At 43.1% G+C, this 13,321-nt stretch overlaps 1 protein-coding gene across 1 annotated transcript in view; it reads left to right on the top strand.

Annotated features, from left to right (window-relative positions):
• The first annotated feature begins 1,090 nt into the window (after window positions 1–1,090).
• The window catches only part of rps6ka1 (ribosomal protein S6 kinase a, polypeptide 1), a 114,071-nt gene continuing 101,840 nt past the window's right edge, over window positions 1,091–13,321 (top strand). Inside the window, exons 1-2 of the mRNA XM_020470336.2 lie at window positions 1,091–1,824; window positions 12,915–12,962. Of these exons, the coding sequence (XP_020325925.1) occupies window positions 1,762–1,824; window positions 12,915–12,962 (111 nt within the window). The 5' untranslated portion in view covers window positions 1,091–1,761. The remainder of the gene's footprint in view (window positions 1,825–12,914; window positions 12,963–13,321) is intronic.

Here is a 13,321-nt window from a genome sequence, read left to right as displayed (position 1 = left end):
ATTTGTTTCCCCACTGTATTTCACAGCGGTTTAGATGGTTCAATTATTCTCTACACTATACTTCCTTGTTTTTTCACAAACTTTAATTAGGCAAGCTTGCATTTTAGGATTTTGAATGGGAATTCATTGTGTGTACCCACAAGGTTAGTTAAACAAGCCTGTGTGCGTGTGTGTGTGTGTGTGTGTGTGTGAATGGCTTAAATTGAGAATATATTAATAGTGCAAGTATTCATCCTAATTTTTGTCATACTGTAGATCTAGCCAGCACCTGCCTCTATGGTAGATGTTGTCTGGTTGCCAATAGTAACCAAATTCAACCAGGAACAATATCCACTCAGCAGTCAATGGAGTAGATGGAAAGGGAAACACATCAGAGCACTATTCTCTCTGACCTGCACTCTGTATGAAAACGCTTTGTGGCAAATGTTGGTGGTTTCCAAAGAACCCACGGGGCACAGACGTCAAGTCAACATCTATTCCACGTTGGTTCAACGCAATTTCATTGAATTGACGTAGAAACAACGTTGATTCAACCAGTGTGCCCAGTGGGAATCAAAGACAAATGGACATAGGCCTATACATTAACACAATGGCCCTCGACGATGCACAGATCAATTGATACACCCCCCCCCCAACAAATTGTATTGAAGTTTTATGTTTAAATGTAAAGTATCGATCTGGTTTCCTTCAAACCCAAATGCATCATGTACCATGTCTTTTTGAAGGGACATTGATAGACAAATTCAATATCTTTAAACTCGTTATATGACGCTATAAATGAGTAAAATTGAGAAGCAACGTTTAGGGTTAGAATTAGGTTTAGGTTTAGGATTAAGGTTAGGTTTTGGGGTGAATTTTTTGGCATGATACCTCTGTGCATAACAATGTATCACCATCATCGCCCTCTTCTTCGTGTTCTCTTCCTCTTCTTTCCCTTCTTTTTTTAAGCATCATACTGAACAAAATTCTCTTCAAGGTCTTATTACGCTACCAACATTTTATTTGATTAATGTAAACAAGCGCAAATGGTGGGCTTTTGGCGCATTACGTAGGCCTATGCATAATTTGCAGTTCAACCAGCATCCAGGGGATGGCGAAAATACGGTTGGGCGGACCGACCGAGAAGGGGCTGGATGAAATCCGTCTGGAGTCTGACAATAATTGGTCGAGTTGATACGCTACATTCTGGAGGATGAACCAGCGGACAGAACGAAGTCCCGCTCCGAGGAATCTCTCAGAAACACAGAGGAAAAGAGAAGCTGTATGCCTATAATATAATAGGCTGCATCGTCGATTAATTAGGTTACATGGACACAAGAGAAGGCTAATTATTTCGGCGGAGGAATATAATTGCATAGCGATAGCCTATTAAGCGGCTTGGAGCTTAAGCGCTACAGCCAGCACCTCTCTTCTCGTCAAATCTGAACGTAGGCTACCCGTGTAAAGGTGTTCGTTTTTACTCAAAGCCTCAACTTGTTATTATCGTGCTTATTGCTGTTGGAATTGCTTGTTTCTGAAGAGGTGGTCATTATACGACGTCATTTTGAAGCGATTATATTAGTTTGGAGTCGACGGCTGCGGAGTGCGACTGGATGCATGTCTTGCTTGCATCGGGGATTGAAGTGATAGGCTACATCTCAACGGACCAGACTTCAAATTGTGAATAAACAAGACCTTGTCCAGGGCAACCTCAAACCCAATACATCTGGGCAAACTCAACTTGTATTTCGGCAGCAGAGGGAGAAACTAAAAACCTGCAGAATGCCTCTTGCACACCTTGCGGAACCCTGGCCCCAAATGGAGCTAGTTACACTGGACTCCGAGGTAAGGACACTATTGAACAGTTTGTTAAAATTACTATTTTCATTCCGCGTGCCAAAAATATCCGTAGGCTAAACTTTTCCATTCTGATTATTGTTGCTCGTGGAAATGCATTTGCCAATGAATGCCCAAAATGCAATATATTATTATGACCAGTTGTTCATTAATCTGGTGGTTAAATTGGGGATGGTGTACTTGCTTGCAAAGCCTGTCGCATGATTCGTAGTATAAACAGTTCGCGCATATATTATGACGACGTTTGTGTTCGGCAAGGTTTTTTTTTTTTTTTTTTCCTGTGAGGTTGCACACTACATTTTTTGTTGAGACAAGTCGAAGTTCCGTAGTGCCCCGTCGGTGATCGGTCAACAGTACTAGTAGGAGTGAGAACCATGGATGGGATTCTTCAATTAAGTGTTTGTCATTAAAAAAGAGATGACTAGTTTATATGCACATTTTTTTTTTGAATACTTGAAATACTGCACCAAACATTGCTGAAGACCATAAACGTAAAATCAAGAAGTCTGTCATGTTCGACTAATTCAGACTTTTGAGGAAGTGTATACTGGCTATGTTATTATGTCTCGAGGGACAAACCGTAATATTGCTGTTTTTTTTTCTTTCTAGTTTCAAGTGAATATATTTTAAGGGGGGCGTATGCGAGGCACGGACGTTCACTTCGCCTAGCCGAGTTTTGCTTGGAGCAAACCAAACCTAACATGTGGACGCATTTATTGCATTCGCTCTGGAACCGGGTTGCCTATCTGGGTGTGAGCCAGGTGCCCCGTTTTGGCCGATGGCGCAGTCGGTTAAAGGTGGTGAATAAATGTCTCACTCAATCGTTTAAAAAAATGGGTGGCTCTCCCATAGGCACCAATGCAGTAACAGCTGGGTCTCATCGGCTTAGTTTATTGGCTGTATATGAACCAGAAAACAACATGAGGGAGTGGGATGTCTGCTATCTCTCCCGTCTCCGAATCGCTCCAAAACGAAATGTGACGTAGGTTAAGCACGTGGAATAATAGGATTCTGTGTTCACATGCAAAGGTGATTGCCTTCCAATGGAAACTAGTTAGAACATTCAAACATATATTGTATGGAAAATAAATGTTGTACATTTCCAAACAAAGCGTAACAGGCTGACCGACGCCGCTTGCAAAATACATTTAGAAATCTATGTTATTCAATTATTGCACCCACACTGCTCGGGAGCGTCTGCGTTGCCAAGGGCTAAAATAGAAATCAGTTCTATTTCTGACGCAGATCACGCTGCAAGTCCTGCCTCTCCCATCTCCTCATTGGTTATACCCACTTGGGTGACTGAAAGACGAACCAAGTCAGTGGCGGTAATGCACCTAATTTATTAAAGTTGCCAATCGCAATATAAAGTCAAGCGAAGGAAGAGGGATGACTTTAAACGATTCGGTTGACTGTTTTATGTGTGGATTAATTGTCGGAGTAAAATAACCACTCAATGTTTATATCCCAGGACAAATTAGCTAGCAACAGCAAGCTAGCTAAATAGGACAAATTATCTAGCAAGTGCAAGCTAACTAGCTAAATTGCCACTCCTGCCTCAGGAGTTGCTAGAGCGCGATGGGACAAGGACAAACCCTCCCCCTAACCAGGATGACGCTGGGCCAATTGTGCGCTGCCTCATGGTTCTCCGTTGCGGCCGGCTGCGACACGGCCCGGGATCGAACCTGGATCTGTAGTGACACCTTAGACCACTGTGCCACTCGGGAGGCCTGATGAATGCCTTCTGAATGTAATTATGTACTATACCACTACAGCATGCCTTCCCTGCACCACGGATCAGGGCAATTTTAAATTAGAGTTTTGCTTTTTTACAACTAAAATCTCTATTTGTGATGTAAATGGAATGGTCCAGACACTTTTAGCTATTTCACTGTTCTTTGAGAAATTTACCCCAACCAGTGATTCACTTAATCCTCTTTGTGCAGTACACGGACTCGGGCAAAAAACATGATACATTGTGAAAAAACCCCCACCTAAAATATGTCCTTTTTAGAAAGAAAATAAAAAGGTCTCAGTATAGTGTTGCAGGTATGTTGTACACATGAAATTGTAATTCCGAACTTCATCCACAGCGTTATATTCTATTTGGTTGCGACTTGAGCGATACTGCTCCATCCATTCTAACAGCACAAATAGAGATTTGGTTATGGAAAAAACAAAATTCTGCTTTAATTAATGCACCTCGCTTAATCCATTTGATTACAATTGAACCTCCTCCCATGGAGGCTTCCACGGCTATAGATCGTTCAGAAAAAGTCTGCTCCCTTGACAAAGCTGAAATGTCTGTTCTGTTTCCTCCAACAAAACATGTTTGAATACAATTAGTTTCGGGAGGAGCAGAAATTGTCAATGTGTAGTAATGTAGAGCTAGATGACTGTCTTTTGAATGCATCACACTGGGAACTTTCTCATTTTCGCTTGAGGCTGTAAGTCACTGTCACAGCACAGCTCTCATCGGCACCTGGCTCCACTCCAACCTTGTACCGATAGGCAGACGAGGCCAAGGTAGATTGATTGAGATGTAAAGGGAGAGCTCTGCCCCTGCTAGACAGACGGTCACGGCTGGGTTTGGAGAGCTGGGGGTTTATTGATTGAACAGTTGTGCTTGGGTTACTTTCTGATGGGACAAGCCAAGGTCAGATTCATGAACAGCTTTATGGCAGAGTTGCCATGGCACTGACTGTCAAAAGTACGAACTCTGTTCAGATTCTACCATTGGTACTTTGCTATACTATAGCTGATGACTATGTCAGTTGTTTACTGTTGACAACTGATGTCTACACTATATAACTGCAGTTCTAAATAGTAGGATGTTAAATCTGCAAGCCTATTGTTGTGAATGTCTAATCAGAATAGAAATGTGACAATCACAACATGCACTGAATACATCCACTCGGTGAGAGGAGATACTCTCTATCAGGTAACAGCTGATGAGCTGCTTGTTTCCTGTCAATCTGTGTTTTGAAACCAGAGACTGTGCGACAGCTACAGATTCAGCCCAGGGTTGTCACATAGCACTTACTGTATGTTGCCCCTCAATTTCCATCTCTCCCTTCCTGTCTCTCCATTCCATGTGCTGTCACTGGATAACCACCAGGCTTCTTTAGGTCCCAGTTTGCTCCCTTATCTTTGGAGCAATGAAAAACATGTACTGTATAATTTCATCTCAATATGCTGTATCTATGTTCACACTTTCCCAACAACTTGAATATTTTTTACTGTGGAGTCATTTAAACAGTGCTAGCAACAAGCTCCTCCCATCCACTGCAGTACACCGCTAACATGACATAGGGAAATGCGTAGTTCATTAATGGAAATTGACATCTCATGTACAGTACAAGGTCTGTCAGTGACTCTCAGGTTCTTGGTCACCACCTTGACCAACGCCTTTCTCACAGACACCCATACAGTGTGACTCAGAGGCAGGCTCACAGACCGACAGGCAGGCGCGCGCTCTGATGGGCGGGCACAGGCGGGTGGGCGTGCAGCTGGCCAGGCGGGCGCATGCGCAGGCAGACACACGCACTTGCAGGTGAGGGGGTGCGGGTGGGCATGCGGGTGCGCCTGCCTGTGTCTGCCCCATCCACCCACCTGCAAAGACAGACACGCACGCGCAGGCAGGGGCGCGCGGTTAGGCAGACAGGCGCGCACGTACAGACACACGCACACGAGGGACAAGCAGGCACGGGTGGGCGAGCATTGGTACGCGCAGGTAGGAAGGTGGGTGCACGCGCAGGCACACACTCAGCCACAGGTGAGCATGCGCAGGCAGGATGGCGTGCCCGCAAAGATGGGAAGGCAGACACAAACGAGCAGGCAGGGGTGGGTGGTTAGGCAGACAGGCGCGCACGTGCAGACAGACACGCACACGAGGGGCAGGCATGGGCACACGAGGGGCAGGCATGGGCACACGCAGGCAGGGAGTGGGGTGCACGTGCAGGCACGCACGCAGACAGGCATGCACAGACAGGTACGGGCGGGCGGTTAGGCGCACAGGCAAGAACTTGCAGGCGCACGCACAGACACACACATAGACAGACGTTTTGTGGGCTCCACAATCACCAACCTCAACCCAATTGAGGTGGTTTGGGATGTGTTGGACCACAGAGTGAAGGAAAAGCAGCCAACAAGTGCTCAGCGTATGTGGGAACTCCTAGAGTTTTGGGAAAAGCATTCCAGGTGAAGCTGGTTGAGAAAATGCCAGATTTGCAAAGCTGTCATCAAGGCAAAGTGTGGCTTCTTTGAAGATGTAAAATATATGTTGATTTGTTTAACACTTTTTTGGGTTAATACATGATTCCATATGTGTTATTTCATAGTTTTGATGTCTGCACAAATTTTTTACAATATTGAAAATAGTAAAAATAAAGACAAACCCTTGAATGAGTAGGTGTGTCCAAACTTTTGACTGGTTGTGTGTGTGTGTTTGTATATATAATATTTCTCCCCGATTTCGATCTTGTCTCATCGCTGCAACTCCCCAACGGGCTCCGGAGGTGAAGGTCGAGTCATGCGTCCTCCGAAACATTATCCGCCAAACCGCGCCTCTTAACACCTTTCCCTGCTTAACCCGGAAGCCAGCCGTACCAATGTGTTAGAGGAAACACTGTTCACCTGACAGCTGAGGTCAACCTCCAGGCACCCTGCCCACCACAAGGAGTCGCTAGATCACGATGAGGCAAGTTACCCCCCCACCCGACGCTGCGCCGCCCTATGTGATTCCTGATCGCGGCCGGATGTGATACAGATCGGACCCGGGTCTGTAGTGAAACATTTTAGCACTGTGATGCTGTGCCTTAGACCGCTGCGCCACTCGGGAGGTCTGAGTGTATAGTGTTAATGTGCATATGTGTGTGAGCGCTGTGTGTGTTTGCTCTGATTGGAAGCTCAGGGGAGAGCGTGGTTAACTGCCTGGGCAACTTGGATCAGCCATGTGGAGCTAATGAGGCTGAAATGTGTGGAGTAGCATCTTCCACATTCTAGCTCCAACATCTCCTGAACACCCAGTGAATATTGCTACATTACTGCACACCTCAGGGGGAGGAAGGGAAGGAAGGAGAGAGGTAGAGGGAAGAAGTGAGAACGAGAGGGAAGTCAACACAGAAGTTAGGGAAATGCATTCTTGAACTGGAAGAGTGCCAAACCAGTAGGCTTTCCTCCTCAAGGTGCTGATTGTTTGTGGATAAACTCCTCCTCCCATGATTAGATTTTTATGTCAGTGTTTCAAAACTACTTTTTGCCTTTCAGTTTTAGTTTATTAAAGGAATAGTTCACCTTAGGCTTGGGCGGTATGCCTTGCATACCGGGGTATTTGGACAAAGCCGTGGGATGGTGTTTCAATACTGTCAACTATTTCTTAAGTTTTTCAATGAATGCGAATATTTGTAGCTACGGTTTAACACTTTACACTCCTGGTAATTGGCCTGTGTGGATGGGGTTAAGTTGAAATGTTTCTTACAGAACTAATATGAAATGCATAACCATGGTATCAAATGAAAGGGAATATTATTAGACTAAATGTAAGGCCACAACAGTTAACCTGACACGAGGCTGAATCCAAAATGTTACGCTGTTGATTTTGTGTATTTTATTTTTAATGTACTTTTCGCTTCATTTGTTTTATATCGAACTCTGAAAAAAACGTTTGGATTCATTCAGTAACATAACAATATTCATGAACACAATCCGGCATCCCCGTCATCACACAATTACTTTTTTTCCGTTCGTTTTTTAATTAGGGGGTAGATCAGCTTTAATATTGCAGATGGATTTTGGCTTCCATCAATGTAATTGTCTGCATAATTTCCAATCCCACACTACCGTTCAACAGTTTGGGGTCACTTAGAATTGTCCTTGTCTTTTAATTTTTTTTTTTTTTTGTCCATTATAAAATTGATCAGAAATACAGTTTAGATATTGTTAATGTTGTAAATGACTATTGTACCTGGAAACTGCTGATTTAAAAAAAATATTTAAAAGGAATATCTACGTAGGTGTACAGATGCCCATTATCAGCAACCATCACTCCTGTGTTCCAGTGGCACCTTGTGTTAACTAATCCAAGTTTATTATTTTGAAAAGGCAAAAAATGGCCAGAAACAAATCCCTTTCTTCTGAAAATTGTCAGTCTATTCTTGTTCTGAGAAATGAAGGCTATTCCATGTGAGAAATTGCTGTGTCCTCCTCCCTTCACAGAACAGCGCAAACTGGCCCTAACCAGCTTTTATTTTTTTCATCAAATTCCCAGTGGGTCAGAATTTTACATGCTACCAAATACTAATTGAGTGTATTGTTTTTAAATTGTTTAACTTGGGTCAAACGTTTCAGGTAGCCTTCCACAAGCTTCCCACAATGATTTGGGTGAATTTTGGCCCTTTCCTCCTGACAGAGCTGGTGTAACCGAGTCAGGTTTACAGGCCTCCTTGCTCGCACACGCTTTTTCAATTTTATAGGATAGAGGTCAGGGCTTTGGGATGGCCACTCCAATACCTTGACTTTTTTGCTACAGCTTTGGAAGTATGCTTGGGGTCATTGTCCATTTGGAATACCCATTTGCGACCAAGCTTTAACTTCCTGACTGATGTCTTGAGATGTTGCTTCATTATATCCACATCATTTTCCATCCTCTGATGCCATCTATTTTATGAAGTGCACCAGTCCCTCCTGCAGCAAAGCAACATGATGCTGCCACCCCCATGCTTCATGGTTGGGATGATGTTCTTTGGCTTGCAAGCCTCCCCCTCTTTCCTCCAAACATAACGATAGTCATTATGGCCAAACAGTTCGATTTGTGTTTCATCAGAGGCCTTTTCTCCCAAAAAATATGTTTTTCCCCATGTGCAGTAGCAAACTGTAGTCTGGCTTTTTTATGGCGGTTTTAAAGCAATGGCTTCTTCCTTCCCGAGTGGCCTTTCAGGTTATGTCGATATAGGACTGATTTTACTGTGGATATAGATACTTTTGTACCTGTTTCCTCCAGCATCTTCACAAGGTCCTTTGCTGTTGTTCTGGGATTGATTTGCACTTCTCGCATCAAAGAACGTTCATCTCTAGGAGACGGAACGCGTCTCCTTCCTGAGTGGTATGTCGGCTGCGTGGTCCAGTGGTGTTTATACTTGCGTACTATTGTTTGTACAGATGAACGTGGTACCTTCAGGTGTTTGGAAATTGCTCCCAAGGATGAACCAGACTTGTGGAGATGTACAATGTTTTTTTCTGAGGTCTTGGCTGATTTTCTTTTGATTTTCCCATAATGTGAAGCAAAGAGGCACTGAGTTTGAAGGTAGGCCTTGAAATACATCCACAGGTACACCTCCAATTGACTCAAATGATGTCAATTAGCCTATCAGAAGCTTCTAAAGCCATGACATAATTTTCTGGAATTTTCCAAGCTGTTTAAAGGCACAGTCAACTTAGTGTATGTAAACTTCTGACCAACTGGAATTATGATACAGTGAATGATAAGTGAAATATTCTGTCTGTAAACAATTGTTGGAAAAATTACTTGTCATGCACAATGTAGATGTCCTAACCGACTTGCCAAAACTATGGTTAGTTTGTAGAGTGGTTGAAAAATGAATTTTAATGACTCCAACCTAATTGTTTGTAAACTTCTGTCTTCAACTGTATGGATTAATGTGTGCATGTATGTGTGTGTGCGTGCATGCATGAATAAATAGACTGGGTGGTTTGAGTGCTGATTGGCTGACGTGGTATATAAGACCGTATACCATAGGTATGACAAAACATTTTTTTACTGCTCTAATTACGTTGGTAACCATAATAGCAATAAGGCACCTTGGGGGTTTGGCCAATGTTTATGGCCTGAGTTGTGGTATATATTTTATTTAACTAGGCAAGTCAGTTGTGAACAAATTCTTATTTACAATGACAACCTACTGTTCCTAGGTCAACTGCCTTGTTCAGGGGCAGAACGATAGATTTTTACCTTGTCAGCTCGGGATTCGATCTCGCAACCCTTTGGTTACTGGCCCAGCGCTCTAATCGCTAGACTACCTGCCTGCCTGATATACCACGACTAAGGACTGTGTCCAGGCATTCCACGTTGCTTTGCGTCTACGAACAGCCCTTAGCCGTGGTATATTGGCCATATACCTTACCACCTCGGGCCATTAACTTTGACACTGTATTTGACATCAGATTTCCATATCATAAAACCTAAGTGCACATTTGGACTCACTGGTGTTTTGGCTTGCTTGTACGACAAACTGTATTTATTAGAATCCTCAATGTCTCATCTTTCAAAATACATTGAATCCTCTTAATTTACTGCATTTCCCTCACTCGGACAACCGAAAGTTGCCCAATTTAGCAGGAGGGATGGGGGCAACTGCAATGGCTGACTCTGAAGAATACACATTTTACGGTGTTTATCTGGTGTATGTAACAATGTTTGTTTTATATAAAAAATAACTTTTTGCACGAGGTGCTCAAGTTTAGAACAGCTGTCAGTCAAAACCCATACTGACCTGTGAAGCGCAGAGCCAGAGCTCTGGCATCAGTCTTCCAATGTAGGTGTCTATTAGTGCCCAATCTGCCATTTTCGACCCGTATACAGGTGTTAAGGGCAAGTTAGCTGAGTAAGTGGCTGAATTAATAAGGTGACGGGTAGCTTTCTGCCGTGTTTGAGAAGTCCAATTGCTCTGGATGAGTTACAGTATCTGTACAGCTGCCCCTGCCGTCTTGATTTCCTTGCCTTTTTTTTCTCCCCTCTTCTCGGCACCTCTTTCTGCTCCTCACCCGTCTTCGCAGAGCAGGCAGGCCCGTTGCCCTACACAGACACAGCGTGTACGTACACATGCTGCTCCAGAGCCAGTGCTCTTCTTCCTTCAGACAAGCATTTTGTCAAAACTTTGTTCATTTGTACAATGTCTTTCATTCAGACCCGACAATGACTTTCAGGTAGCTTCTACCTATACTTGTATAACTTTTGAGCTGAATTGCCTGTCTTTGCAATTAGTTTACCTTAGGGCTGTCAAATGATTTTTAAATCACAATTAACTTGATTATTTATTTTATCACAAAGTTTGAATTTGCATCAAATTTGGCCCAAAAGAAGAAAAAATCATTTAAAGTAGTGCATTGAGTAACAGACATACTATGCTTTGAAACACACAATTAGGAACATCAGATTTAATGGCATTTTCACCATAAACAACACAAGTCACGAACATACAGCTATTAATGCTCCCAATGTTTAATTAAGTAAATAAAAATCATAGCTCCAGTAATATTGGGCATAACTTTTTGACTAGAGCACACGGTCTTCAGTGATTGTAAAGGCACATGCATTGACTGTAGTTGTGTTCAGCGTTGGATTCTGCACTTAAAGGGGGTTTGTGCAGAAACACGTGTGGTGAAGAAATCGAGACGTGATTAACGGCACCAAAAGAATGTACGCCCGTAAACATGTCCTGCGTTATTAACGTTCACTTTGACAGCCCTGGTTTATTTTCGTTTGAGCTTGTTAACATATTTAGGTAGCAGCCTCTATAGAAATTCTACCTCCATGGATGTGAATCTAATGGTGTGAGGCACGTCACACAAAAAAAAAGTCTGATAAAATATTGATCTGCCTTCTGCACTAATAAAACCTCAGGCTGGTTTTGAGAAGCTCATTATTGTGTTTCCTAGACTTGATAGCCTAACAAGTTGTCATTTTACTTTAATCCTACTTCTATCTTGAGCTCCTGATTTGTAGCAGAGGCCACAGCAGTAATGTCTCACTCTTGGTCCTTTTGGCTGCCATTACACATGCAGCCCAATTCTGGTCTTTTGCCCAATTATTGGCAAAAAGAGCTGATTTTGATTTGTCAAAGACCAATTCATGGAAAATATCAGAATTGGGCTGCCTGTGTAAACGCAGCCTTTGAGACTGACTCAACAAAACATTTCCATTTTATGTTCATTTATTGTGTAGCCCAACGCACTAATCGATCTGTGAGGAGATGACTATCGTGGACAAGTAAAGATCTTTTTCTTCCCTGAGACCAAGGGAAGTGCCTCAGAAAAGCCCCCCACCCCCCCCTCCCGCTATCTTCCCTACTTTATCACCACTCAAGGCCAATCGATGTCCTGGCTGGCGCTGCTGCCTGCCTGCCGTTTTGTGTGTGTTTAAAAGAAAATAACTGTGTTTTGTCGTCAAGGGAAAAGGGTAGGAGAGGAAGTCTGACTTCAGCGTCGCATCGCTCTCCATTGTGACATGACCGGGAGGAAGGTGGTGGTGTTGGTGGGTGGGGGGGGATCTGTTAGTCCTAGTCCAAACCACTTTCTTTGTGTGTTTGACTGTTCTGTTTTTTTCCAACGCAATATACTGTATAGCAAAGTCAATTCGGACTGCTATGGTAAGAGAAAGGTTGTTTAGCAATGCTTCAGAAGAAACAGACACCTCTGTATTTTGTTTTTAGATTGAACATCTCCAGAGATACTCTTTTAATCACCTGTGGCAGTTGGATATTGCACAACTCTGTACTGTTGCACCATATATTCTGCTAAGGGCAAAACATTGAGTCAATTACACGTCATCATCTCCTGTTGTCACCCCAGCTACCTGAAGTTTTTAAACATGGTTACTATTGTTTATTGGTTATTAGCCTTAATGACAGTGTGATTTCACTAGAAAGTGGCGAGGCTCAAGTAATGGTCTTCAAATGCCTTGGTTCTCTTCTTGTCATGACATTTAAAGATTGTCTGCTCTTGTGAAACTACACAGCAATTATCTCATCCGGTGTTTTAGCCTCTGGTCCATCCTGTGCATTCTGGGAAATAATGTGCAGACTGATAATAATGTGGCTGATAACATGTTTCCTTTAAAGGGCTCTTAGCAATGGTTCCGCTAGATGCATTGTTGAACGATAACAGTGGTTGTCCTTTTCAACAGGCGAAACCCACGGGGAAAGTGTTTGCAGTAGATTATTGGGTTTGTCAGTTTAGGAGCAAAGTAGCAGTAATGACTATGGATGCTCTAGGTTGCTATTTGTCTCGCACACGGCAACCATCTTGGCACTGAAACGGTGTTTTGTCTTGTTTCTTTTCAGAATGGACAAAGCGTCACGGAGGATGGGGTCACACCTGCTGGGCACAAGGTAAGAGGGATCTTCTGATCACATCTTGTACTCGCACGCACTCTCGCACATGCCCACCAAATAAACGACGCAGTGCTGGAAAGATGGGGAAGTGCAAACTAGAAGACTAACGCTTGTCACAAATGATAACTAATCTGCTGATTTCAACAAAACCAGTAAAGAAGAGACAACTCTTGAAGACCACTTTGTTTTAGTATTTTGGTCATTTAGTTTTCTACTTTCCTCACTAGGAATATGTTTTGTGTGTACGTTGTATGTGGATGTGGAAATCCTAAAAGAGGATCAATTGACAATGTGCTGAAGACTAAGTCAGAATGAGGCTAGGTGGGTTGACAATATTTGGTTGAGGTCAATATAAT

This window comes from Oncorhynchus kisutch, linkage group LG14 (assembly GCF_002021735.2).
Source record: "Oncorhynchus kisutch isolate 150728-3 linkage group LG14, Okis_V2, whole genome shotgun sequence".
NCBI lineage: Eukaryota > Metazoa > Chordata > Actinopteri > Salmoniformes > Salmonidae > Oncorhynchus > Oncorhynchus kisutch.
Note: the sequence above shows the minus strand (reverse complement) of the source record. Positions and strands in the feature narration are given on the sequence as shown.